This window comes from Sorex araneus, chromosome 2, assembly GCF_027595985.1.
Source record: "Sorex araneus isolate mSorAra2 chromosome 2, mSorAra2.pri, whole genome shotgun sequence".
Taxonomy (NCBI): domain Eukaryota; kingdom Metazoa; phylum Chordata; class Mammalia; order Eulipotyphla; family Soricidae; genus Sorex; species Sorex araneus.
The window spans coordinates 79,629,180-79,655,253 of NC_073303.1; the positions used below are offsets into that span (position 1 = coordinate 79,629,180).

Below are 26,074 nucleotides of genomic sequence, written 5' to 3' on the forward strand. Positions count from 1 at the left end.
GTACAGTAGTTCTCAGCTACAACACTGCAGGAAATCTGAACCTTGTACAAGTAAGTGAGTGTGATGGAGAAACATTGGCTCACTCATGTTTCCATAGTACAAGTACAATTTGTCATCAAGGATGACAGGAGGCAATCTAGATGGCACCGTTCTCTTTGTTTTCATTTATTTACTTATTTTAATAAAATTTCATTTGTTTTGTTTTGGGAGCCACCCCCAAGGAGTTCTTATGGCTTACACCTAGCTCTGTGCTGAGGATCACTCACCCTGGATTGAATTCTGGCCAGCAGCACACAAGGCAAGCACCTTACCCAACACTGTACTTTTTTAACTTGAGTTAGGCACAGCTCCTTTGCCCCCAGTTACAATTAGTTTTTCTAATATATTTAAGCAGAGTAAGTAAGTGGATACCAGAAAGCCTGCATCATCAATGAGGGAGGAAATGAGAAGGATTGGCTTTGTTCCATGGCTGTTTTTGTTTGTTTTTTTCTTAAATCTTTACCTATTTTTAGTGAGAGAGAGAGAGAGAGAGAGAGAGAGAGAGAGAGAGAGAGAGAGAGATGCAATACTGAGTCTAAAGTAAGGCCTTGCCACTAAATATGTGGGAACAGGACCAGTAGCATGAGTAATGTTAGACGCTTGTGGGAATGCAGGGTCTCAGACCCTTGGCCCATCCTACTGCTTCAGAAGCTGCGCTGTAACCGGATGGACACGCTTGGTGAAGTTGTTCTAGAAGCCTCACTTTTGCCCAGAGTGGTGACTGAATATTGGAATTACCTGGAGGAGCTTTGTAAACTGCTTGATCCCACCCCCCAGGAATTCTGGTTTATGGTCTGGCTCCCTAAACGATTCCAAATGTGCAGCAAAGGTGGTAAAGCCCCGGGAGGCCTCCTGTTTCCTATGAAAATCTCCGCAACAGCAGCCGGGCTGCGAGCTGCTGCGCTGCAATGAATCCCAATCGCTCCCTGGAACTCTGGGCTCCCGCAGCCCCTGCCTGGGCCAGGCCAGGAGCCCAGCGAGGTGCACATCACCAGCAGGACCATTCACTGGCCTTCTGCCTGTGACTCCCAAGAAGAAATAAGGTTCAAGCAGATCAAAATCATTAAGTCTGACATGTTCCATGCCTACTTGTTTCACTGATCCTGAAGTTGTTGGCAATTACAAGTAAAGTCCTCTACTGTTGAAAGGAAGGGGAAGAGGAAGGCTGGATAATAAATAAATAAGTACAGAAACATACTGTCTAAAAGAAGACTTACCTAAATGCAGCAGCACCCAGTAAACCCTGCCGTGAGGCCATGAGTCCATGCAGGGGAAACACAGCCGGTTCTAGGGCAGCCTGGGATGTGTGCGCTGCTGTTCTGGTCCCACCGAGTCTTAGCAACCACTCATGCTTAGCTGGGGTTTTTGGTTTGTTTTGTTTTGGTTTTGTTTTTGTGTTTGCCTTTCCAATTTTTATTTCGGCACTGTGATTTACAATAGTGTTCAAAAGGGTTTCAGGCATGCCATGTTCCAACTCCACACCCACTACCAGTGTCAGCGTCCAATGTCTCAGAGTCCCCCTCCCACCCCCTTGGCTCGGCTGTTGAAACTTTTTCCCCCCTCCTGTGGCTGAAAGAAGTGTCACATTTTGCTCACTCCCAGCCCGTCTCCCCCACCCCCCGCCCAAGGAAAGTGTGCATGTGGAGAGGGTGTTCTGAGCCACCTCCAGGCTCAGCAATTGCTGTGACTCTCGGCTCCTCTCACTCTAGCACTATGAAGTTCCTCGGGCAGTCCAGGAGCCAGACGGCTGCTTTCTTGCCTCTTTGCTTCTTCTTTTTGAGGATTCTACAGCCAGGGTACAGCCACCTTTACAGCAACCGCTATGCGGGGTAAGTGGGTCCACTTTACTGCTCTGTTGTGACTTTTTGCTAGATGAGGGGGGGCAGGTTTGCTTTGGAGGAAACCTTGTCCCCTGATCTTGTGTTCTCTGTGTGAATCTCTACACTTTTCTGGTCACCTAGAGTAAAATAAACGCAGGACTCCCATCTCTTTGATGGGAGTAAGCTCAAGTAAGAGAATGCAAGCAGGCATAAATGTAGTGTGCTAAACTCAGCTGTGAATCAGCAGTACAAGGGATTTTGTCTTTGGAGTAGCCACTGCCAGTATTTGCCTTGGTTGATGTTTAGTGTTAAGGATATTATCGACTCACTTGAATTATGACCTGAAAACTAAAGCTACTTCTTTGCAATTGTGCGAGGAGGAGTGGATTGAAATTCACTGGTGATTAAGAACTGATGTTTCGCGTGATGTGTAGCTTGCAGGGTGCTTATTAGAAAGATTTTCAAATCCGAGTGATGTAAAAAAGTCAATGCAAAATAAAATAAAAGTAGCCAATTGTAAAATAATAGGCATTGCTCTGAGGGGAAAGTTACAGGAGGAAAATAATCAGGAGGTGAGCTTGCTTTTTGTTTGCTTGTTTGCTTTTCATAAGGAGGCGCAGGACCGCTTTGAAATGGTCTCTGACGATGCACATTTTATTATCCTGAAGGCTTGTTGTGGAATATACAGCTTATGCTTTGCCCAAATTTGCAGAGGCATTCTTAAAATCTGGAAATTATGACATTCCTATGTTTTAAAACAAACAAAAAAATGTAAATAGCTCTGCTGGTTCAATTCCTTTTATAGAAGAGGAAAACTGGTGTCTTAAATATTGTTCATCTGTGATAATTAATAATTTTACTAGTGAGGAAAGCTTTCATGGAGATCTGGATTATGAGCAAGTGGTGCTCAGAATTTTAAAACCATTCTTTCTAGGAATAGTTTAAAGAATTTGTGAATGTGACCCTGGAAAACAGAATCATATTTATCTTTTACCCCTAAAGACTCTGGGCACTACTGTTAGATTTCTGAATATAGCTCTTAGAATAAAATGTTATAGTGTGGGCTTTGTTCTAGGGGGTTGCAGGATAGGATGAAGATGGTAGTAGAAATAGGGCCTACTGATGACAGTATAATTCCCAGTTTTCCTGTCTCATGTTCTTCAGGAGACAAAGCAAGGATTTAACACCCAAGATGTTTATCAATCTCCTAAACATAAATGGTCCAGGCATTATATCTGTCATTCGTCTCCATTTTGGAGATTTGGGTGAGGAAACTGTGCTTACTAACTGGGAGGTAAAGGCTAAGGTTGTGGAGACGTTTCTGTGAAGACATTTCCTCTGATTATCTTGGCTGGTGGCAGGCCAGGTGATAAACATATATCACAGACCAAGACGTTCCGTGTGACATAGGCCCTCGCTCCTCTGCTCAGCTGTGTGTAATTATTTCAGAATGTGTGTCTGACAAGTTACCGAGCCAGCTTCAGCTGAGCAGGTGTGTACACTTTCCTAAGTACCACTTGGTAAAGGAAATGAGGCCAAAGGTGGTGACCGTCCACCCCTGTTTTATTAACAGAACTTGCAGCAATCGGACCTTACCTTTTCTGTTGTTCTGCAATGGGAAGCTGCATCACAGTTTTCTCTTTGACTGTTGCTGCTTAGTAAGTTAGTCCCCAGTGTATAAATTATCATTTGTCTGAGAGCTGGAAGACAAGCAATGTAGCAACTAGAAACTAAAGAGACATAACAATGAGAAACTGCCCAACACAGGGAGATCTTTGAAATATTTCTGAGTCCTCTCACCACTGGATAAGGGATCAGGGAGAAGAGGAAGCAAGAAGAGATCTGGGAGTAACATGGGGGCAAGGTTTCAAGGGCCTTGGGCTTATCTGTGGTATAGGGTCAAGGTATCCATAAACCACTAGACACAACACTACTGAAACCATGAAACCTAAGCTACAATAATTAAATTTTAAAATGTATCTGTCAAGTATTTAGAGGAGGAACCTGGTGTTATATATTAATTGATTGAGTCCTGGGGAGGTAATATTGGAGGTGGTAACATGCCTGAAAACCTACTGTAAACAACTTTTTAAACCACAGGTGTCTAAATAAAAAAAAAAACCACTGTTTAGATGTGGGGATATTTAGCTTTAAGCAATCAAGAAACATTTTCTGAAAGTCTGTTATTTTCAGAATAAGAACCTGAGGGGTCAACTTGGGAACATGGTACCTGGTATTTTGTTTGGTGCCATTCCAAGTTTCAGTACTAAACAGCCTCGCTTTGTCCCTTAATTTGGATTTTGCTTTTAACAATTATGGAGCAGTTCCATTTCTTCCTGTCTTTAAAAATTCTTTTATAGATCCTGGTTGAATGAAATAATATGTGATTATCATTTGGAAACTTTGCTTATGAATAAAAGTAGGAGATGCTAGGCAGGCCAGGATGCCTCCTGAGAGCAGCCAAAGAGCTCTGTCCTCAGTCGGGTAGATTAACAACAGCCGAACTGCCTATTGAAAACTAGGCACTTAGTCAAGGCAACTTTTGAGCGTCAGAAAAATGGTCGAGACACTGAGGAAATCTGAGGGTAAAATCTGCTAGCTAGGGGATAGCAAAATCAAGCTGCACAATTGGTATTTTAAAATACATCAAAAGAAATGATGTGATATGATTGAAATAGCGTGAATTCAATGTCTACTGTGACTATTGTAACATCTGTGAGGGGCACTCCTAGGAGGACTTTATCACTCTGGTCTCTCTTCCTTGATGTGTGTGACTTGGGGGGAGGGAATAATTAATATCTTCAAAATTACATGAAGTTAGGATGGATTTCTTTTTAGAAATGGTAAAATATCTACAACAGTGAAGTTAGACTGGCACTGCTGTGTAATTTAAGTCTGTTGTGTTTTTTTTTTTTGACAACCACTTTGAGATGGTCAGTGGAGGTAGCATAATGTTTATTAAATCCCAAAGTTCAACTTCCTGAATTTCAAATCCTACTTTCCCAGACTCAGAATCTCTGTTAGTTGGGGCAAACTTGTTTTTGTTTTTGAAAGCCCTGTGAGCCTGTGTTTCCATGTCTGGGGCAGCAGAAATAATACTGGAAACTTTCTGAGTTGCAAAAATAAACAGCATGAATATTGCATAATTCAGGCACTTAGTAAATATACAACAGGGTGGCAAAAATTAATGTAAACATTTTAGTAGACGTATTCACTGAGGGGCCTCAAAGAGATTGTATAGGAATTAAGAAGCTCATTTTGAATATGGTCAACCCCACTTCATTCCCTAGCACTGCATTTGATCCTTAAACTCCACTCTGAATGACACCTGAGCATTGCTAGGTGTGGTCCCCAAATTGGCATGAAACATATTGAAGAGTGATTCAGCAGAGGAGGTCAACCCTCAGGGGCAGAAATCTTATTTTTTTACCTCTTCTCTCGGGATCCCAAATACACCTATCTTTTCAACAGCTGCATTTATTTATTTTATCCTGTAATGCTGGCTTCCTACCTTTATAACCCTTGGGCTGAATATAAGAGATCAGTTTTGTCCTTTGAATCTGAGAGTGGTCTTCTTTATGTTGACAGATAAAGCTAGCTTCTGATAGGCTGACTGTAAATCCCCATCTGGGAATGGGCTACAAGGCACCATTCCCACTTGCATCTGTTCTGGTCAAATATTTGCTATGCCCCCTTTCTGGCTGATAGCAGTGTTGATTTGGATGGTAATTTTTTTCCTGCACTATACTTCCATAAAGAGCTTCAGCTACCTTTTGTCTCATTCATAAGGAGCAAACCCTATCTCTTGGTCCTTTCATTCCTGTAAAAATGTATTCCCTGTGTGCCCTCCTCTCTTTTACAGTAGATATTGGACATGCTCAGGTCTTATTTACTTCTGCATAGGTGAAAAAAATTCTTATTTCTCTCTTAGTTCCTCATACTTATGATCTTACTAAAATCAGATGGCTCTTGTGTTACCCCTTGCTCAAGGACTACTTTGGATCCCAGTTGCAAATTACACCAAGTTCAGAATCCTCTGCTTGGTTTTCTTTCTTTCTCACACTCTTTCTTTCTCACACTCTTTCTTTCTTGCACTTTCTTTTTCTTCCTTCCTTCCTTCCTTCCTTCCTTCCTTCCTTCCTTCCTTCCTTCCTTCCTTCCTTCCTTCCTTCCTTCCTTCCTTTCTTTCTCTCTTTCTCTCTTCCTTTCTTGCTTTCTTGCTTTCTTCCTTCCTTCCTTCCTTCCTTCCTTCCTTCCTTCCTTCCTTCCTTCCTTCCTTCCTTCCTTCCTTCCTTTCTTTCTTTCTTTCTTTCTCTCTTTCTCTCTTCCTTTCTTGCTTCCTTCCTTCCTTCCTTCCTTCCTTCCTTCCTTCCTTCCTTCCTTCCTTCCTTCCTTCCTTCCTTCCTTCCTTCCTTCCTTCCTTTTTCTTTGTTTTTTTTCTTTGCTTTTTGGATCATACCTGGCAATGCACAGGGGTTACTCCTGGCTCTGAACTCAGGAATTATTCCTGGCGGTGCTCAGGGGACCATATGGAATTCAAAGAAGCAAACACAGGTTGACCACGTGCAAGGCAAATGCCCTACCCACTGCGCTATCACTCCAGCCCCTCTGCTTGGTTTTCAAGCTCTCTGTAATCAGACTCTGATACTCCTGCCTCCATTTTATACTCCCTTGTCCTGTAAAGCTTCTACCCAGGTCAGAGAAATAAAGAACCTGAGCATTGTTCATCTCTAATAAGCATAGCAGACAGGCCTCTTTCATAAAGCCTAAAGCAAGGAGCTAACTCAGACCATGAATGACAGGTTGCACATGTTAAATAATATGTATATGTGAATATAGATTGGGGGCACGAGGAACTAGGAAGGATGTGTGTTGGTATTGAAGATTGATTTTCCAACCTTTCCTCATAAATTGGTATGTATTAATGGACTAGTACTTCAGTGTCTTCTGAAAATTCCCTATAGCTCTTATCCTCTAGTGGTAGACTATTTTCTGTTTTCCTTATACACTAGCTCAACCACTAAATTCTGATTTTTTTTATCAACTGATTATAACAAAAGTATAAGTTCTTGCCTGCAATGTGCTCTCTGTGTTGGGGCCTCCTGCTTGGCATGCTAAAAAGTTGCATTGCTCTTGCTCTGCTTCAACTCAAGAGGCAAATTAAGTTCTACAGGGCTCAGCTTCCCCTCTGTCCACCAAGCTAATGGAAAGGAAAATTTTCAAATGTTTTAGGTCTACTTTCTCCTTAGGGCCCAGCCTGCTAATGGAGCCTTCATTTTATGGCTCGGGATACCTTCTAGGTAATGCCATTAAGCTTAATCACTTCTCCCTCCTGAAAACAGTGAAGGACTTTAAAGTTTCATAGCTTCACAGCTTATATTGTTTGTGAGCTACAACGGCATTATTTTTCCTTTGTAAATAGAATTACTAAGCATAAAATAAAAACTTTCAGTAATTTGTTTTAGAGTGTTTATTATGATCAATCAGTGGATAGCTGGTTTATAGGATTAAAATTTGTTTTGTTTAAATAAACTTAATGCCTTCTCCATCTGCCTTTGGGCATTAGCATCTTTATCATCAGGTAGAAAGCAGAATATGAAGCTGAGCATCTTGTTTTGGATAATTTTATCAACTTCCAAAAAGAGAATATTACTACAGTTTGTGCAAACTTTAATCTTTTTCTTAAATAAAGTTACCTGTGTTTGGGGGCGGGGGTTGGGGGCGGCGAGAGAGGAAGATTCAAGCTCTCTGTAATCAGATCAGATACTGAAACTCATGCCTTTAAAGTTTTGAACATTTTCTTAATATCTATGTTATTGGACCTATTGTTGGATGTTTTGCTTGTTTGTTTTCTTTTGAAGTCTGACCTCTTGTTAGAAGTTAGTCTCCAAGCCAAGGGCATAAGCAAGAAATGTATTTCTCTTTGATGTAAAAATCCAGAGCAAATATAGTTGGTAGGGACAGAGAACCAGAGCCATCTGTCCAGGCAAGGTAGGAGGAAATGTCCTCTTCTATAAAGAACAGATGAGGGAGTCGTTAAAGAAGTGATTTTTAAAAGCAGGAAAGATAAAACAGGAAGTAAGGCATTAGACTTGCATGCAACCAACTTCAGTTCAATCCCAACACAGAAGATGGTCCTTTGAGCATCAATAGGAGTCACTCCTGGTCAGGAGTAGCCACTGAGCACTACTAGGTGCACCCTTCACCCCCCAAAAGATGAGTATTTTAAATTAAAAATGTTCCAGAAAAGTGGAAAAGCACATGCCTTGCATGTGTAAGGCTCTGGGTATGATCTCAATCACCATATGACCCTGCCTCTACCCAAATTCCATCAGTTACTGCCCAGAAGGCCCCTGTGCTCTACTAGGTCCAGCACCCTGTGGAACTACTAACACCACCACAATACCAGAATAATAATTAAAGGAAAATTTATGAGGGAAATCACTTGCACTTCAGAAGGATTTCCTTATATTCCCAGGTCACAGTGGAGATGAGTGTGTAATTAGAGCTACGAGCCCAGGTACATGATTTCCTTGAGAATCATTCCATATTCCTCCATATTCCCTGAAACAAGCCACCAGGAACCCTCATCAATCTATTACAATTTCACAGAATGGTGAAGATGAGTCTTTAGTCTCTTAGGAAAACAAGCAAGTCCAGCAAGATTAATAAAATTCTTCCATCCGTTCTGTCATTGCCTGACTTTGAGATGGATCTCTGTGGACTATGCCTGGCTCCCTTCCTGGATCAGATTATGTAAAAGTAGAATTGCTTCCCTTCTCACCTCCTGATTTTAGTGCTATGTGATATAACCGGTAGCCTCTGCACTAATGTTTATACTAGGACATCTCTCCTCCCATTGCTACCTCTTTCTGCCCTCTGAGAAAGTATTTTCCTTCCTTTGCTCCTTTAGGCCAGAGTCTCTCAGCCCTTTCATACTGTGGCCTTCTTCTGGTCTTGATTCACACTTATGCCTCCTTGGGATAGATATCCTGGGGCCCCTAAGAGGGACCATATGGGCCCTGGTTAAGAAATGCTGTTTTAGACCAAGGAATTACTAATTTGGAACGTTCCAATATTCCTTGTAGGTTCCTTTACTCTGCCCATGTCTCTGTAAATAATCCCTTTATTACGGCTCATCTATTGATAATCATCTGACCAGAATTCTGTTTGTTGGGACCATGACTGAGAGGGAAACCATGCTAGAAATTAAAATGGGAGAAAAAGGCACATGTAATACTAAATATTTGTCTTAAAGCAATTTCTTAAGCTTGAAATCAAGGAGCCAAAACAAAGCTGAAGTGGAACAAAGAAAGGATAAAGAGAAGATTGTCATTTTTCTAGTATCAAATGAAAAAGGTATTTTTATAAATTGTATATAACATAACGTATTACGTTAGGTAAATATCTTTGGAAAGACTTTCATGTGGATATATTCTGTTTACAGACTTGATTGCCATCCTATCACCTTTGAACTTCCTGGAGAAGTAAGAAATGAATTTGTAAAAATGTTTTTTTGTGCTAACCAATGAATGTTTCACCCATTCTCCTCCTTTTAGTTACCTGAGAACTGCAGTTTCCTCTCCCATTTTTCCATACAAACAATTGTTTACTAACTATCAGTCTTTTCCCTGAGAGACATTTCTGAGTAAAGTGGTGGTGACTCAACCTCCGCATAGTTCATGTTTTAACCTGATGATCTAATCTGAAAAAATCAAATGAAACAGGTATGTTAGATCAACCCACTCTCTTTTCTGCTCTTTTTTTATTAGCACACACATCATTTTTTAAAATACCATTTAAGTATTAGATTACCAAGTGCTAAAAAGATGAAACCTCTACACAATCACACATTTTACCACTGGATAAGAATTCTGTTCTATTTTTGGCACCTTCAGAAACTAGGCATCTGCATACATGAGTTTGTGTGATATATTTTCATTCCCCTCATCTTCCATTCAGGTTGTCCTTCTATCTGCCATGTTCATAAATCAGTTAAATATTTGCTAAATTCTTTTTTCTGATTTTGTGATTAACAGGACAGATAATAAGACCTTGTTGAGATTCTATTATAGTCTATAAATCTTGCCTTATTAAACGCATGTATTGTGTTTATGACGACTTGCTAGAACTATATTTGATATCAAAGCTGCTAAACATGTACAGAGTGAAAGGCATTTGTGACAAGCCTCTGCAGTAAAATGTTTGGATTAGTTAGAAATTTTGTGCCACAGAAATATCCTAAATCCTGGAATTATAAGATAGAAAAGGAGAACACAAATTGGGGCTCCAGCTTTCCAAAATTTTCAGAGAGCTGTGTGGAAGTAATGGAAAGTAATTGCAAGTAAGGAGTGAAAAATAATCTCAATATAATCTAGCAGAAAAGCCATTTTTGAAATATCAGAAGTATAGTCTGCCTTATTTTATCTAAAGTTTTATTTTTTTCTCTTTCCTTAGGAGCCTAGTTTGCTGAGATAATTCACTCTATACACAGTTCTAATAAATTTTTTTTAGTTTCATCAAGGTCTTCATACCCTTAACCCCAAACCTTTCATAATAAGTGAAAAAAAATGTATCCTTTCTTATACTAGTTTGGAGGTGATGTTATATCTAACCTGCTATCGTGGCTTTCATTTTTGTTGCTTGCCTGTTTGGAGGCTGCACCAGACTGTGCTCAGAGCTTATTCCTGCCAGTGCTCGGGAGACAATCGGCTGGGAATTGAACCAGGATCAATTGTGTGCAAGGGAAACACTTTAACCCCCTGTGTTATCTCTCCAGCCACTTGACTTTCATCCTTTCTACCTCAAAAATACAGGTAGTGTATCCTGCCTCTTCTCTTTCTGAGATAATCTCATTCTATCAGTCGTCACTTTATTGGGGGCTTGCCATTTGCCCAACACTGCACAAAGTCCTCAGAATACAAGGATTTAGGTGTTGGAAATGCAGCACTTCCTTAGGCCATAAAGTAAATAAAACTTCCTCCTGCAGTTTACTTCCTAATGAAATGAAATAAAATAACTAAATTTATGTAATCTCTAAAGGGCTGGAGCGATAGATAGCACAGCGGCAGGGCGTTTGCCTTTCACTCGATGGACCCGTTTCCGATTCCTCCACCCCTCTCAGAGAGCCCGGCAAGCTACCGAGAGTATCCCGCCCGCACGGCAGAACCTGGCAAGCTACCCATGGCGTATTGGATATGCCAAAAACAATAACAATAAGTCTCACAATGAGAGATATTACTGGTGCCCACTCGAACAAATCAATGAGCAACGGGATGACAGTGACAGTGACAATGACAGTGAATCTCTAAAAAGGCTATGAAGCCTAGGAAATGTGATAATGTTAGGAGAAGGGGTGAAAAAAATAAAGAGAAATCAGGAGTGTGTGAACAGCCGAGGTTAGAAATTTCCTGTCATAGAAAATATCAAGTGGGGTGAGAGCCTGCTGGACATGTCCCGGGAAGGTGGTTTTTCAGACCAGCAATGTAACCTAGGAATTTGCCAAAAGTGATAGTTCTTGGGCTCCTCATCAGAAACAATGGGGGCAGCCTTACATTCTTGACTTTTAACAAGTCCCCCATGTGATGGAACCTTAAGATGGAAAACCAGGGAAAGGTCAGGCCAAGGTGGCATAATAAGAACCAATCTGAAGGAGCTTCTGTGCCTGCAGTGACTATGTTCAGTGCCCCCTACCAAACAATTGAACGTTGAAGCTGGGATATGGTCAAACTCAGGGTATAATTTAACAATTGGATGCTTCCCTGTTTGAGGTTATCAATATAGAAGCTGCCAGGCACTGGCAAATGCAAATATACTAGTAGATTCAGGTCCACTTGGTATTATAGTTGGTCTTGGGTGTTTTTGACCATGAGTTCACATTTATTGTGCAAGTCTGATGGACATCAGCACCACACTCACTGTCAGACACCAACAACTGAAAACCCTTGGGACACAGTGCGAATGTGCCCCTTCTTAGGGATACAGCAGATGCAGCTTATAGCCCCAAATTCCCAGTAGTGATATCAGTAATAAATTCATGGGCATAGTCTCTTGATATGATTAATGATAGTGTGCCCCAGATTGTTACTAAGGCCTACCAAAATGAGACTCTCCTATCTAGCCCTGATAATGCATCAGACACAATGGAGAAGTAAAGAAATTCAATTGCATCAATGAAGACAAGTTTAGGAAGGACTTCAGGCACACAAGAACTTTCTAAACTCCTTGTCATTCATATCTTATGGATTCTGGAAGGAGGGGAAAGAGAGAGTAGAGAAGAATTACTGTGGAAAAATTATAGGCCCAAACTTTCTGTCTTAGGATAGAGTCATACACCCAGATTAAAGAAGTTCAAAGAGTTACCAACAAAATGAGAAGCCTGAACATCCTGTAAAATAGGAGAGAAAATGCTGAAAGCATGAACAAAGCAAAGACTCATATATAAAAATACCTCACAAGACTCACAAAAGATCCATCAAATGAGACCACATAGGCCAGAGGAAGTGGTATGAGAGAACTAGCACACTGAATTAAAACAACATCCCAAAATATTCTATTTAGGTAAGATATCTTTCAAATGAAAAATAGTGATATAAAAGTTTATGGATACACAAGAAAGAAATTCATGTGACATGATATTTATTGTACACAGAAAACCCTAAAGACTCCACCAAAAACTCCTAGAAGCAGATCTATAAAATAGCTACAAAATCAATGCATAGAAATCTATTGCATTCTTATATGTAGAGAATGATACAGAAGAGGGGGAAATTATAAAAAAATATCATTTCTCACCATGGAGTACCCAAAATTCAAATATCTTGGGTGAACTTAATAAAATTAAAATGTCTATTTGGCAAAATCTATAAATTACCACTGAAAGAAATAAGACACAGGAAATAGAAATGTATCCTTGTTCATTGATTCAAAGAAATAGTATCATTAAAATAATCACCCTACCCGAAGCACTATTCAGATTCAATGCAGTTTCCATCATTAATCTGCAAAGATAAATGCATATCTATGTTTATTGCAGTTTTATTTAAAACAGCAAAGCAATTAATTCTTCCCCAATGGAAACAAACCCTGCGACGTTTGTCAATAGAATGGAGAACTGAAGCTGCAAATGTGGGGTGGAGTTGGGTGGGGTTAAAAGGGACCCTCATACAATAGTGGAGAGTTGTTTACACTTTGGTAGTAGGGGTCGTGATGTATCATTGCAAATATAAAGTAATAAAATGAAAATGTAGTAAACCACCATGACTTCAATATAAATAATGAAAAATATAAAAAATTCCAGTTTACCATACCACCTTGAATATGTCCAATCTCATCTGATCTCAGAAGCTAACAGGGTTGAGTGTGGTTCTTAGACAGGAGAAAATAAAAGGCTACAAAAGGCAGGGAAAAGTAGTTTATTTTTCAATACAATAGAAACTTTGCATGCTCACATATTTCTTATCTTCAACTTTTCTCCTGAATCAAGATTAATTTCTAACAAAAAGCCCAAAGTATTCAGTGGAGGAAGGAAGTCTCTTCAACAAACTGTTGCTAGGAAAAATGAAAAGACATCTTAAGAAGGTGAAATGTCGGGGCTGGAGCAATAGCACAGCGGGTAGGGCGTTCGATTCCCAGCATCCCGGATGGTCCCCTGAGCATCGCCAGAAGTAGCTCCTGAGTACAAAGCCAGAAGGTAACCCCTGTGCATTGCCGAGTGTGACCCAAAAAGGTGAAATGTCTTTTTAAAACTAAATCAGCCCAGTCGGTGCAGAGGCTGCGGCTGCGGAGGATCCCCTGAGAGAAGCTGCCAAAGATGCTGTCCGTGCGCTTGGCCTCGGCCATGGTCCACTCCCTCCCTCGGGGGGCCGGACTGGTCTCTAAAAATGCTTTGGGATCCTCCTTTGTTGCTGCAAGGAGCCTCCATACCTCTCAGTCTCTTCTTCAAAAGACTGGTACCGCCAAGATGTCATCTATCCTTGAAGAGCAGATTCTTGGAGTCCATACTTCTGTTGACCTTGAGGAGACTGGGCATGTTTTAAGTATTGGTGATAGTATTGCCCGAGTACATGGGTTGAGGAATGTTCAAGCAAAAGAAATGGTAGAGTTTTCTTCAGGCTTAAAGGGCATGTCTCTGAACTTGGATCCTGACAATGTCGGTGTTGTCGTGTTTGGAAATGATAAGCTGATTAAGGAGGGAGATATTGTGAAGAGGACTGGTGCCATTGTGAATGTGCCTGTTGGTAAGGAGCTCTTGTGTCATGTAGTAAATGCCCTCGGAAATGCCACTGATGGAAAGGGTCCAGTTGGTTCCAAGACACACAGACGAGTCTGCCTGAAAGCCCCTGGTATCATTCCTCGAATCTCTGTGCGGGAACCAATGCAGACTGGCATTAAGGCTGTGGATAGCTTGGTGCCTATTGGTCATGGTCAGCGTGAGCTGATCATTGGTAACCGGCAGACTGGCAAAACATCAATTGCTATCGACACAATCATTAACCAGAAACGTTTCAATGATGGCACTGATGAAAAGAAGAAGCTGTACTGTATCTATGTTGCTATTGGCCAGAAGAGATCCACTGTGGCCCAGCTGGTGAAGAGACTGACTGATGCAGATGCCATGAAGTACACCATTGTGGTTTCAGCCACTGCTTCTGATGCTGCCCCGCTTCAGTATCTGGCTCCTTATTCAGGCTGCTCGATGGGAGAATACTTGAGGGACAATGGCAAACATGCTTTGATCATCTATGATGACTTATCCAAACAGGCCGTGGCCTACCGTCAGATGTCCCTGCTGCTTCGCTGACCCCCCCCCCCCGCCCCGGTCGTGAGGCCTATCCCGGTGATGTGTTCTACCTGCACTCCCGTCTGCTGGAGAGAGCAGCCAAGATGAATGACTCCTTTGGTGGTGGCTCCTTGACTGATCTGCCCATCATCGAAACACAAGCTGGTGATGTGTCTGCTTACATTCCAACAAACGACATTTCCATCACTGATGGACAGATCTTGGGAACAGAATTGTTCTACAAAGGTATTCGCCCTGCCATTAATGTCAGTCTGTCTGTGTCCCGTGTAGGATCGGCTGCCCAAACCAGGGCCATGAAGCAGGTGGCAGGTACCATGAAGTTGGAGTTGGCTCAGTATTGTGAGGTTGCTGCTTTTGCCCAGTTCAGCTCTGACCTTGATGCCACCACTCAGCAGCACTTAAGTCATGGTATGCGTCTGACTGAGTTGCATAAGCAAAGACAGTACTCGCCCATGGCTATTGAAGAACAAGTGGCAGTTACCTATGCTGGTGTGAGGGGATATCTTGACAAAGTAGAACCCAGCAAGATCACAAAGTTTGAGAATGCTTTCTTGTCTCATGTCATCAGCCAACACCAGTCCCTCTTGGGTAATATCAGGGCTGATGGAAAGATCTCAGAGCAGTCAGATGCTAAGCTGAAAGAGATTGTAACAAACTTCTTGGCTGGATTCAAAGCTTAAACTCAAAATGCCAGTTCACATCAAAATGCCAGTTTGCTTTTGTCTTTGTCTCCTTTAGTAATCGGTTCTGTCATACTCCAGATGTACAGAAATCATGGTTAAAAATAAATGGTTCAATATTGGTTGGACTGTTAAAAAAAAAAAACAAAAAACCTAAATCAGTGACTTACCCCATAAACAAAGTTAATTCAAAAATGGAATTATTACCCAGGTGTTATTCTAAATCTGTAAGATACATAGAGAAAAATACAGGAAAATTTCTCCATGATATTAACTTCAGAGGCGTCTTAAAGTGACTCAACTCCTTAAGCAAAGAAAGTGCAAGTAAAAATAAGTAAATGGGAGCAATCCCAGATACCCCATTTGGTTTCCTGAGCCCCACCAGGAGTGATACCTGAGCACAGAGCCATGACTAGTTCTTGAGTTCTGCCAGGTGTAGCCCACAAGTTAAAAAAAGAAAAAAGAAAAGAATATTAATAAGAAAAAGGCTAGCTGAAATGGTAACAGAATTATCGCCAATTCAACCAACTCCTCTAATAGTATTCTAAAATAGACTGAAAAAATGTGTAGTCAGCCTGATGATTTAGTCTCATTTCTATAATAGCAGGATTACAAATAGTTTATGATTTACTGAGAATCAAAAAATTTTATGGTACCCTTGTACCTACTGTATAATTTATAAGCAAGTTATTATACCAAGATTATGATAAACATAATGTATCTTAAATAGTAATTACTGTAAAGGTTCTTCATTTCATAATACAGATGGGAACTAGTCATTTCACCCAACCTAAAATTACACACTGACATCAAAAAAGTATTAATGGCCAAATTGAGTGGGGAGGGGGATAAGACTATAAGACTAGCACACCCTAAGTGGAAGGAACTGGAACTTTGTTTACCTGCTTTCACCATTAAAAGCAACACTTATCCTCAATAGTTCAAATGATAATTTATATCTTCCATACTTTATGGAATCCCTTATAATCTTTACCTATTTGTTTTAACAGGCTCTGAGCTGCTTGATAACTAAGTTAAGGCTTATGTATCTGTCTTTCTTGACGTTAGTAGAAGCAAATAACTATTTTCTTCTGTGATATTTATCTTCCATGGTGTCACTTAACTTTATTCTGAGCTTTCAAATGCTCACAGTAGCACTGATTTTGTATATTGTAATTGTCTATTTAATTGTTTATTCTTCCTGATTAAATTGTATACTCTTTGGGGGGTGGGAACCTAATCATAATTCTTCTTTAAATTCAATTTCTACACAGACTGCAGATATCTATAAGTTTTGTTATTGTTCTTTTCCCCCTGAAATTGAACCACAATAAATTTTGACAATACTTGCCATTTTATCAAAAATAACCGCAGCTTCATATGGCCCACCCTATGGCTTGGATTTTTTTTCAGGATTTTTTTTACAGTTAGCTTTGACTAACTCTAAAAAATAAGAACATTTTTACATTCTACAGAATATTTTAAGTTTATATGCAGTTTCCCCATTAAACTGTCAAAGAACCATATATGAAGTTTGCCAATTACAATGCCAGTCACTGTCACTGTCCTCCCGTTGCTCATCGATTTGCTCGAGCGGGCACAAGTAACGTCTCTATTGTGAGACTTGTTGTTACTGTTTTTGGCATATCGAATATGCCACGGGTAGCTTGCCAGGCTCTGCTGAGCGGGTGAGATACTCTCGGTAGCTTGCCGGGCTCTCCAAGAGGAGTGGAGGAATCGAACCTGGGTCGGCCACGTGCAAGGCGAATGCCCTACTCACTCCAGTCCTAAAATGCCAGAACATCTCAAGTTTCAATGTGCAAAGATATGGTTCTTGATAAGGGGCCGGATTTAACTCCAGAAGGAGTACTGCCTGAGACTCTGCATTTCTAAGAGGCTCCAAGATGCTACTAATGTCATAGTTGACACTCTGAGCTGCAAGTTTTTGTTTTGTTTTGTTTGGGGGCCATGCCTGTCTGTGCTCATCAATTACTCATGGCTCTGTGCTCAAGAATCATTCCTAGTAGGCTCAGAGAAGGGTCATATGGGGTGCCAGGGATGGAACATATGTCAGCTTCATGCAAAGTGATTATTCAGTACTCTGTCTTGGCACTATTCTGTCTTGCCGGTCCCATGAACAGCAAGGGTGGTTTTCTTTGGATTCTAGAATGAATCATCAGCATGTAAATTCAGGAAGTCTGTTACTTTAGTAACCCACTTAATTTTTCTAGGTCTTGCTTTCTGTGAAATCCATGGGTCCAATTAGATGATCTATTTTGAGTTCCATGCTTATTATCTACTAGCATCATGTTTGCAGGTATAATTAGGTCAGTCCGTGCAGCATAAAGATAGAAACACTGACTCCATCCTCAGACATCTCAGTTTTTCTACTAACTAGTTATGTGAACTTAGAGGGAGTTACTTAATCTCTCTGTCTCAGTTTCCTCATCTGTGAAACTAAACTAATACTGCATTTGTCAATATAAGTTGCTCTTCACAGTGTCTCACACATGTAAATCCAAGTAAGCTATTTGCAGCATCAACACTTTCTGTAATTTCATTTTTCTTGGTTGTGGAGGTGGGGGAGAAATTGGACCACACCAGTGGTACTCTTGGCTTCCCTCTGGCTCTGTGCTCAGGGACCACTCCTGGTGGTACTTGGGAAACCATATGGGATGGTACATAGCTACATACAAAGCAAGTTCCTTAACCACTGTACTATCTCAAAAGCCCCCTGTAATTTGATTTCTAAGAAGTTTTTCAAAAATAATTATCTGAAATGTAAGTAAAGATTTAATGCATGAAAATATATTTATATGTTATAATGTATTATAATATGTCGATAATGTAACATTGTATGACTGTATCACTGTCATCCTGTTGGTCATCTATTTGCTCAAGTGGGCACCAGTAACGTCTCCACTGTGAGACTCATTGTTAATGTTTTGCCATATCAAATATACCATGGGTAGCTTTCCAGGTTCTGCCATGCAGGCGGATACTCTCGGTAGCTTTCCGGGCTCTTTAAGAGAGACGGAGGAATTGAACCTGGGTCGGTCGCATGCAAGGCAAACACCCTACCCGCTGTACTATCGCTCCAGTCTATCAACATAAATTTACCACTATATTATATAAAACCTGAGAAGCTAGCTTTATGTTCAACAATGGGAAATGGCTAATTGAAGTGCATATTACAGAATCTTTGTGTCTATCGTAAATGTCTATAAATAGTTTTTAATGCTCAAGACACTGTGAAACCAGGATAAAACAAGATCCAGAACTTATAAGAATAGCTTAAACTTTATTCTTTCTTAATACAATATAGTTTACCATACCTGTAGAAAAATACTCCCTCAAACTAATATGACCATATGATAACAGCATAGCGGGTAGGGTGTTTGCCTTGCATACAGCCAACCCATGTTTGATTCCTCCATCCCTCTCAGAGAGTCCGGCAAGGTACTGAGAGTATCCTGCCTGCATGGCAGAGCCTGGCAAGCTACCCATGGAGTATTTGATATGCCAAAAACAGTAACAACAAGTCTTACAATGGAGATGTTACTGGTGCCCGCTTGAGCAAATCGATGAGCAACGGGATGACAGTGATACAGTGACAGTGATTTTTTAAAATATTTCCCTTTATTTATGAATTCCACATGAAAGATGGACAAAATTTATATTCAGAGAAAATAATTTTACATATGTGTAAATTCCCCACCTCAACAATAAAAAACCTACAGAAAGGATTTCAACTTCTATAGTGCTTTATGCCAAAACTCTTCTAGAAGCATTGCACATAAGAATCAGAGATACACAAATTTAATCATCTGACACTCAGTGCCAAACTAATGACTAAAATGAAAAATAAGCACACTTATTCTTTATTTCTGAATGAAAATGAGATTATTACATATTCCAATGAAGCATTAAATGGTCAAAACAGCTGTCCTGCTGCATGTCACTTAGATTCTTTAGAGAGACTACAAAAAACACAGTAGAAGGGCTTTTGGCTTAGAATACCATAAAGCATCAACCTCATGCTGATATATGTATTTAAAGTAGCTGGGTTTTCAAATAGAAAATTCTCCAGACCACAATAAAATTTTAACTGTATTTAGATTTTCATTTAAAAATTAATACAATGGATCAAGAAAATTGCATTAGAAATCACTGAAAGGAGAATTCATTAATTATACTTTTACATGTATCCTTGTGCCAGTGTGTGAACTGCTTTCAAAAATTTTTTTGAATTACCATTAGATACAGTCGTAAACCTTCATGATTTAGTTTCAGTCATACAATAATTGAGCACTCATCCCTCCACCAGTGCGCGTTTTCCACCACCAATGTTCCCAGTATCCCTCCCACCACCCCCACCCCCATTTCAACCCCTGCCTCTGTGGCAGGCACCTTCCTTCTTATTCTCTCTCTACTTTTGCACATTATGGTTTGCGATACAGATACTGAGAGGCCATCATGTTTGGTCCCTTATCTACTTTGAGCACCCATTTCCCATCCCAAGCAATCCCTCCAAACATCATTTACTTAGTGGTCCCTTCTCCATCCCAACTACATTTTCGCCCCAGCACATGCATCAGGCTTCCATACCATGGAGTGATCCTCCTGGCCTTGTCTCTACTGTCTTTAGGTGTTAGTCTACTCTTATGTTACTTCATATTCCACAAATGAGTGCAGTCATTCTATGCCTGTCCCTCTCTTTCTGACTAATGTATTCTTTTATGACACATTATTTTCCCTAGACAGAGCTAGCCCATTATATCCTGAAAAGAAACAGGAAAAATATTTGCTAGCAGTTTCATGTATCATCAATTTACTTTTAAGACTTTATGGTAGTGACAATCAGAACCTCTTCCACGGTGGATGTTTTGATTTGCCAAAAAAGCTTAAAGACTATTTATTTCATCCTGCCATTGTGCAGCATTGGGTAAGAGGGAAATTTGTCTGCATAAACTTACTGTTACAATTGCACTACCTAATGAAATCCCTTATCCTTAGTTTTTCATTGACTTTTCAGTACTTTGAACTTTTCATATTTTGGGTAGATTTTGGGTCTTGATCATTGAACTATAAGAAAAATAAATTCTGAATAAAAATCACTTTTCAATCATTTGAAAATTATTTTGCTTTGCCTCCCTCTCTATTGCATACTTGAATTTTGATTAAAGAGAGTTTTGTCATAAAGCATAGGATTTTGCTAAGGAAATTGAAAAAGACTAGCTTTGCAGCTAACTTTGCAGTTCATTGTTGTGTAATTCTGAATGACATCTTGTCAACCAAGGAAAAAATTATCACCAAAGCAGAACACCAAAGAACATTATATGTCTGTTCTTATTTTTCTCATCATTATTTTATGCTTTATGTACTGATTATACACTGATATACTAAACAGTACATGTAAATTACTTAAATATAAATATATGTATATGGAAAATGCTCACAATAGTCAGCAGGTATATCTGTGGAGAAGATATTTATTTACCACTTTTTTGTTGAGCTCTTAGTTGCCCTATATAACAATATTATAACCATTTTCACTAAACTAAAATAAATGAGCAAGTGGTAAAAAAAAAAGAAACAAAAAGAGATAGAAATAGGCAGGCACATTCCTATTTTTGTGAAGCCTACATTTACTTTACACGAAGGAGATAGACAATGTGCAGTGAACCGAGATCAATCATTGCAGAATCTAACAACAGTTACAGTATACACTTCCACTTATTCATTCAAAAAGTTTTTGGATCATCTGCTCTGACCTATTACTGTGCTAAACATCACACACAAAATAAACGAGTCCTCGCTTTCTTTGAGGTTTCAAGGTAAGGTCGTAATTACAACTGTGATCAAACTTATCAAGGTACAAAATGCTGCGAACTCAGAGGAAACTGATGTCTAAAATTTGGAGGACAAATCTAATTCACAGAGGATTTTCTGAAGATGCTAATTAAGGCAGAGTTTTGAATGATGAGTGTACAGTGGTGGCAGGGAGGTTATTGTGTATGGCAGAGGAGAGCGTCTTCAACTCAGGAGAAAAGAGCAAGGGATGTGATGTTGCCACCAGTGTTCACTGGTTATTTTATTTGAACTTTGTAAATGAATACCTTTATTTTTCCTCTTTTATTGATTTAGAATTCTCTAGAATATCATGGACTAAACACTTCTTTTTTTTTTAAGTAAACATTTTATTCAGAGGGTTTTTGAGGAAGGGATAAGTGGGATAAGGAGGAAGGGATAAGTGGGAGAGAGAAGAGTAAGAGTAATGCCGTCAAGAGAGAACGCTGGCTTCTCCAAGTGTGGAGAGAGCACCTACACACATCCTAGAACTAGACATGAGAGTATGAAAGTATGAAAGTACACATCTCAAGAGGAGAGATGCGGGCGACACATGTACTTAGGCACCGCATGTGCTTGGCCACGTGGGTGCAAGCAGCACATGGGCTCAGGCACAGCATATGTGCCAGACCAAACACTTCTATATGAATATAGCACCCACCTCTCCCACCACCAAAGTTCCCGAGACAACCCATAACTAAAAGACCTTCCCCTTATACGTCCCCCCATACATCTCCTAATTTCTGATAGCCACTGTGTTTTACCAAGTTTAGGAGTTTATGTGTGTGTGAGTTTGCTTTAATTACTTATATTTCACATTATGAGTGAACCCTTCTAGTAATTGTCTTTGACTTCCTTACATATTTCACCTAACACAATCACCTTAAGATCCATCCATTTTGTTCCAAAAGGCACAATCTCAACTTTTTTTTTTTTTGGAGGGGGAACAGCTGGCGGAGTTTCCCAAGCAGTGCTCAGAAGGTCCAGCTGCCCTATCAGAGATTTTCAGCCTATTGCCCACTGGTTTGGCAATGGCATTAAGATGCAGTGATGCCTTGACTCTGAGGTTCCAGGGATACCCAGGCCTCCAGAGCACACGTGATGGTTCTCAGGTGCCTTCAGGTGAAGCTTGGGGCACCACGTGGTACCAGGACTCAAACTGGGTCAAGTGCCTACTAGCTATGTGCTCTAACCACTGCACTATCTCCTGATCTACAATTTTATATTTTTTAGTGGCGAGCAAAGTAGTATCTAATTGAGTATATAGGCCACAATGTATTTATCCATAAGTGAGCATTTGATTTGATTCCATGCTTTGATTGTTATGAATAATTCTGGTCTGAATATAAAGATAAAAATATCCTTACAAATTTGCGTTTTAATATCCTTCAGGTAAATACCTAAGAGTGTATTCACTCAACCTTATGACATTTCCATTTTTAGTTAAGAAATGTCTGCATCATTTTCCAAGAAATGGCACCAATTTACATTGCACCGACTCTACCAGATCTCCACATCCTTTTTCAAGTATGCTCTTTTCTCCACACACTTGTTTCCTTCTTTCAGTTATAAGTCATTTTTGTAGGGATGAAGTGACAGTTCATTGAGGCTATTTGCTTTTGTTTGTTTGCTTTGATTTGGGGGCCGCATGGAGGCATACTCAGGGCTTACTCTTTAATAAAGGTAAAGTCAGTACACTAATTGAACTTGCCCCTTCCCTTATTTCCTTTTTGAATAATGGACCTAAAACATTACAAAGTGTAAAGGAAATATATTAACACAAGATCTTCCCTATCTGAAACCCTTGAAGAATATTACCACTAACACAGAAAGACCAAGTGGAAAGGAAACCTTTTAGAAACATGGAGACAAAGCAAATGGCATGCATGGTATTTCTCTTTACCCTCTAAGGCAGTAAAGTTCCAGATGTCATGCAGCAAAGTCTTAGAGGACCACGTAACCTAATGGGCGTAGCCAGAGTGCTCAATTTAGAAAGCTCTTGTGCTTATAAAAACAAGCCACTTGGCACCATCAACTCCATATGTTAGGTTTAAGACTTTTTCCAGTCTGCATTTGATTTACTTAAACATTTCTAATGCTTACCTTTTGTATATAAAGGGAAAAAATGTGAGTAAGATGTTTACTCAGCCCTTAACGTGGAGCCTTTCACATAGTAGGTTGCTTTGTAAATATTTGGTATGAGTATTACGGGTACCCTTTAATTGTCCAATTGGAAAAGTAAAGGTCAACTGAAGTTGACCTGTCTTAAGTGAAATGGGCTACACAATGTACACACTAATTGGATTCTTTACTGGATTCTATGAGCATATAGTTCAAATACATAAAAGTGAGCCATTTGCTAATTCAAGGCATATAATACAGAGAAATAAATATAAGGTTACCAAAGACCATTCCTTTCTGTTGTATTTTCTAAATATCTATCATGGTGTCTAATGTGTAGTTGCTCACATCTTGCTGATAACTTTCTTGTCTTTATTGCTGTATACCCTTCCTTGACCCTCATTGATGCTTAGATTATTGCCCAGGATTATCTCTGTGAGCTCTGATTCTCTATCTCTAGTGAGTTGATTGTTAAATTGGCATTAGTTTGGGGCTGTATTCTGATGAGACTTAAGTCTTTATGTCCAGTCCCAAAAACACACAGCAAGAAACACCATCTGTACTCCTATGTTCATTGCAGCGCTAGTCACCATAGCCAGATCTGGAAACAACCTGAGGCCCGAAAACAGACAAATGGATAAGGAAACTATGGCACATCTACACGACAGAATACTATGCAGCAGTCAGGAAAAAAATGAAGTCAAAATCCAATCATGAACAGCTTTGTAAGGGCATATCTCACAGTGATTCAATTTAAAAAATTTTTTTTAATAAAATAAATTATTTAGGGCCTGCTACTGGGGCAGTCTTAGGTGGTGGTTGGAAAAATTGGACATAATGATGGTGCGAAGTTGTAATGGTGGTGGGATTGGCATCAAAATATTAAATGTAACAAATCATAAACTTTATAAAAATTAAATTATAAAAAAATAATTGCTAGACAGGTCTCACTTTCTTACCTCATCTAAGATTAAAATCAGGGTTTCTATAAATTGAATTTAATCTGTATCTCTAGTGTTCAACTATCCCAATCCACATCTCCTGATATTGGGAAATTTGTATTTGACAAAAGGTCTCAGGCCAAATAAAGGTGTGGAGGGGGCTTCTTCCCAGAGGGAATTTTCTGACTTACCAGCTTGGTAAAATTCCTTTTGAGCAAAATTTTCTAACTTTCATGTACATATATATGTGCATAAATAAGGTGCTGATGGACAGGGTACCTGACAGGGAGCAGAAGACCGAATGAAATTGCGCCACCACCCCCTGAGATGCCCCCTTGGCAAAAGAGACAAGAAGACAGAGGTGGTGGAAGAGGTGGTTGGCTGGTGGAGGTGGTAGAGAAGGAGGTGGGGGTGGGCAAGGTGGCTGGGGAGGTGGAGGAGGGAGGTGGAGGTCGAGGAGGGGGTGGGGGAGGAGGTGGAAGAGGTTTCTAAGGCAGGGGAGGAGAGGAGGGGGATATGGTGGAAGAGGAGGCTACAGAGTAAGGGGTTATGGAGATCCAAATGGGGGAGGACATGGTGGGTACCGACGATACTAAAAGCTGGGAAAAAAACAAACTAGGTAACTGCTTCTTGGTAAATGCATAGGTATGGTGTTCTAAATTTAGAACATAATTGAATGTCATCTTTGAAGTAAATGCCTGATAGTCTCATTCTTTTTTTTTTCTTTTTTCTGATGGTCTCATTCTTGACGTGGCTTAGTATGTAAGAATATTGTTTTATGCTACCATTTGCTCTCTTAGACAAAGAGATTATTTTTCTGTGTGTACCCTTGAGCATGTTGTCTTTTCTAAAAAAACAAACAAAAAATCAGCAAAAAGTCTTTTTTGATTTGTTTTCCCTCTTACTGGAGGCAGTTACTTTGGCAAGGTCTCCATTAAAAGTTCCATGAATTGAAGCCCAAGTATACTTTTTCCTATGCATATTTGGTTGATTTTCCAATTGAAATTTTGGAATAAAATTTGTGTAACTTTTATCTTTTGTGTAATAAAGCAAAAGTTAATATTGAGGTCAGAATTATTTTAAGGGAAAAGGATGTACTAATTTTACATGATGATGTATAAAATATGTTTCTATAAACTGGTTTCTTCTTCATTTGTGCAATCACTCTGGATATCTGCATATTAAAACACAGGATTCATAGCATTCAGTGTATCAGAACTTGGGCCTTGGCACCCCTTGGTAATTCTGATTCATATTGAAATTCAGAAAACATGGGGCTTGGCTATGTCTGTGTGGTTTGCGGTAGTCAAAGGTTTGATTATCAAGAGTTTTGAATCCAAATCATAGCACTTAGTTCTAGGCCAGGGGGCCCTGTGTGCTGAGATGTCCTTGTTTTCAGGGATTGATTTGTTCTCATTTACAATAAGGAAACATAGCAATTGCCTCCTTATGACAACAAATAGCAGTACAATCTGTTGAGCTTATAGAGCTCCAGTGTAATGGTTTCAAGGCTAGACCAAGTAATGCTTTGGGATTTTCTTTTTGCATTTTTTTTCTTGAAGAGAAATTGAAGAGAATTAAAGAGAACCACACAATATTTTTTAGTTTAACTGAAAAATCTATATCCCAATAAAGGCTTAAGGTCAACAAATTGCTGTGATCTAGCTAGCAGAAAGTTTGAGTACCAGAGCTTGTCTGAATGGTTGGCATTTTTACAGTAGTCTTTTTTAGTAAATGGTGAAATTTTAAATGCTAGAATTTTAAAAATATTTTGTATACTGCAGTTTTGGCCTACTATTTTTCAAGCTAACCCTTTAAAGA

At 39.7% G+C, this 26,074-nt stretch overlaps 2 protein-coding genes across 2 annotated transcripts in view; both read left to right on the forward strand.

Annotated features, from left to right (window-relative positions):
- The first annotated feature begins 1,752 nt into the window (after window positions 1-1,752).
- Window positions 1,753-26,074, forward strand: part of CPA6 (carboxypeptidase A6) — a 252,777-nt gene continuing 228,455 nt past the window's right edge. Inside the window, 1 exon segment of the mRNA XM_004602408.2 lies at window positions 1,753-1,868. Coding sequence (XP_004602465.2) covers window positions 1,753-1,868 — 116 coding nt within the window.
- Window positions 13,672-15,341, forward strand: LOC101538160 (ATP synthase subunit alpha, mitochondrial-like). Its single transcript, XM_055127423.1, is given in 2 exon segments — window positions 13,672-14,664; window positions 14,667-15,341. Coding segments are annotated over 2 exon segments (1,668 nt in total).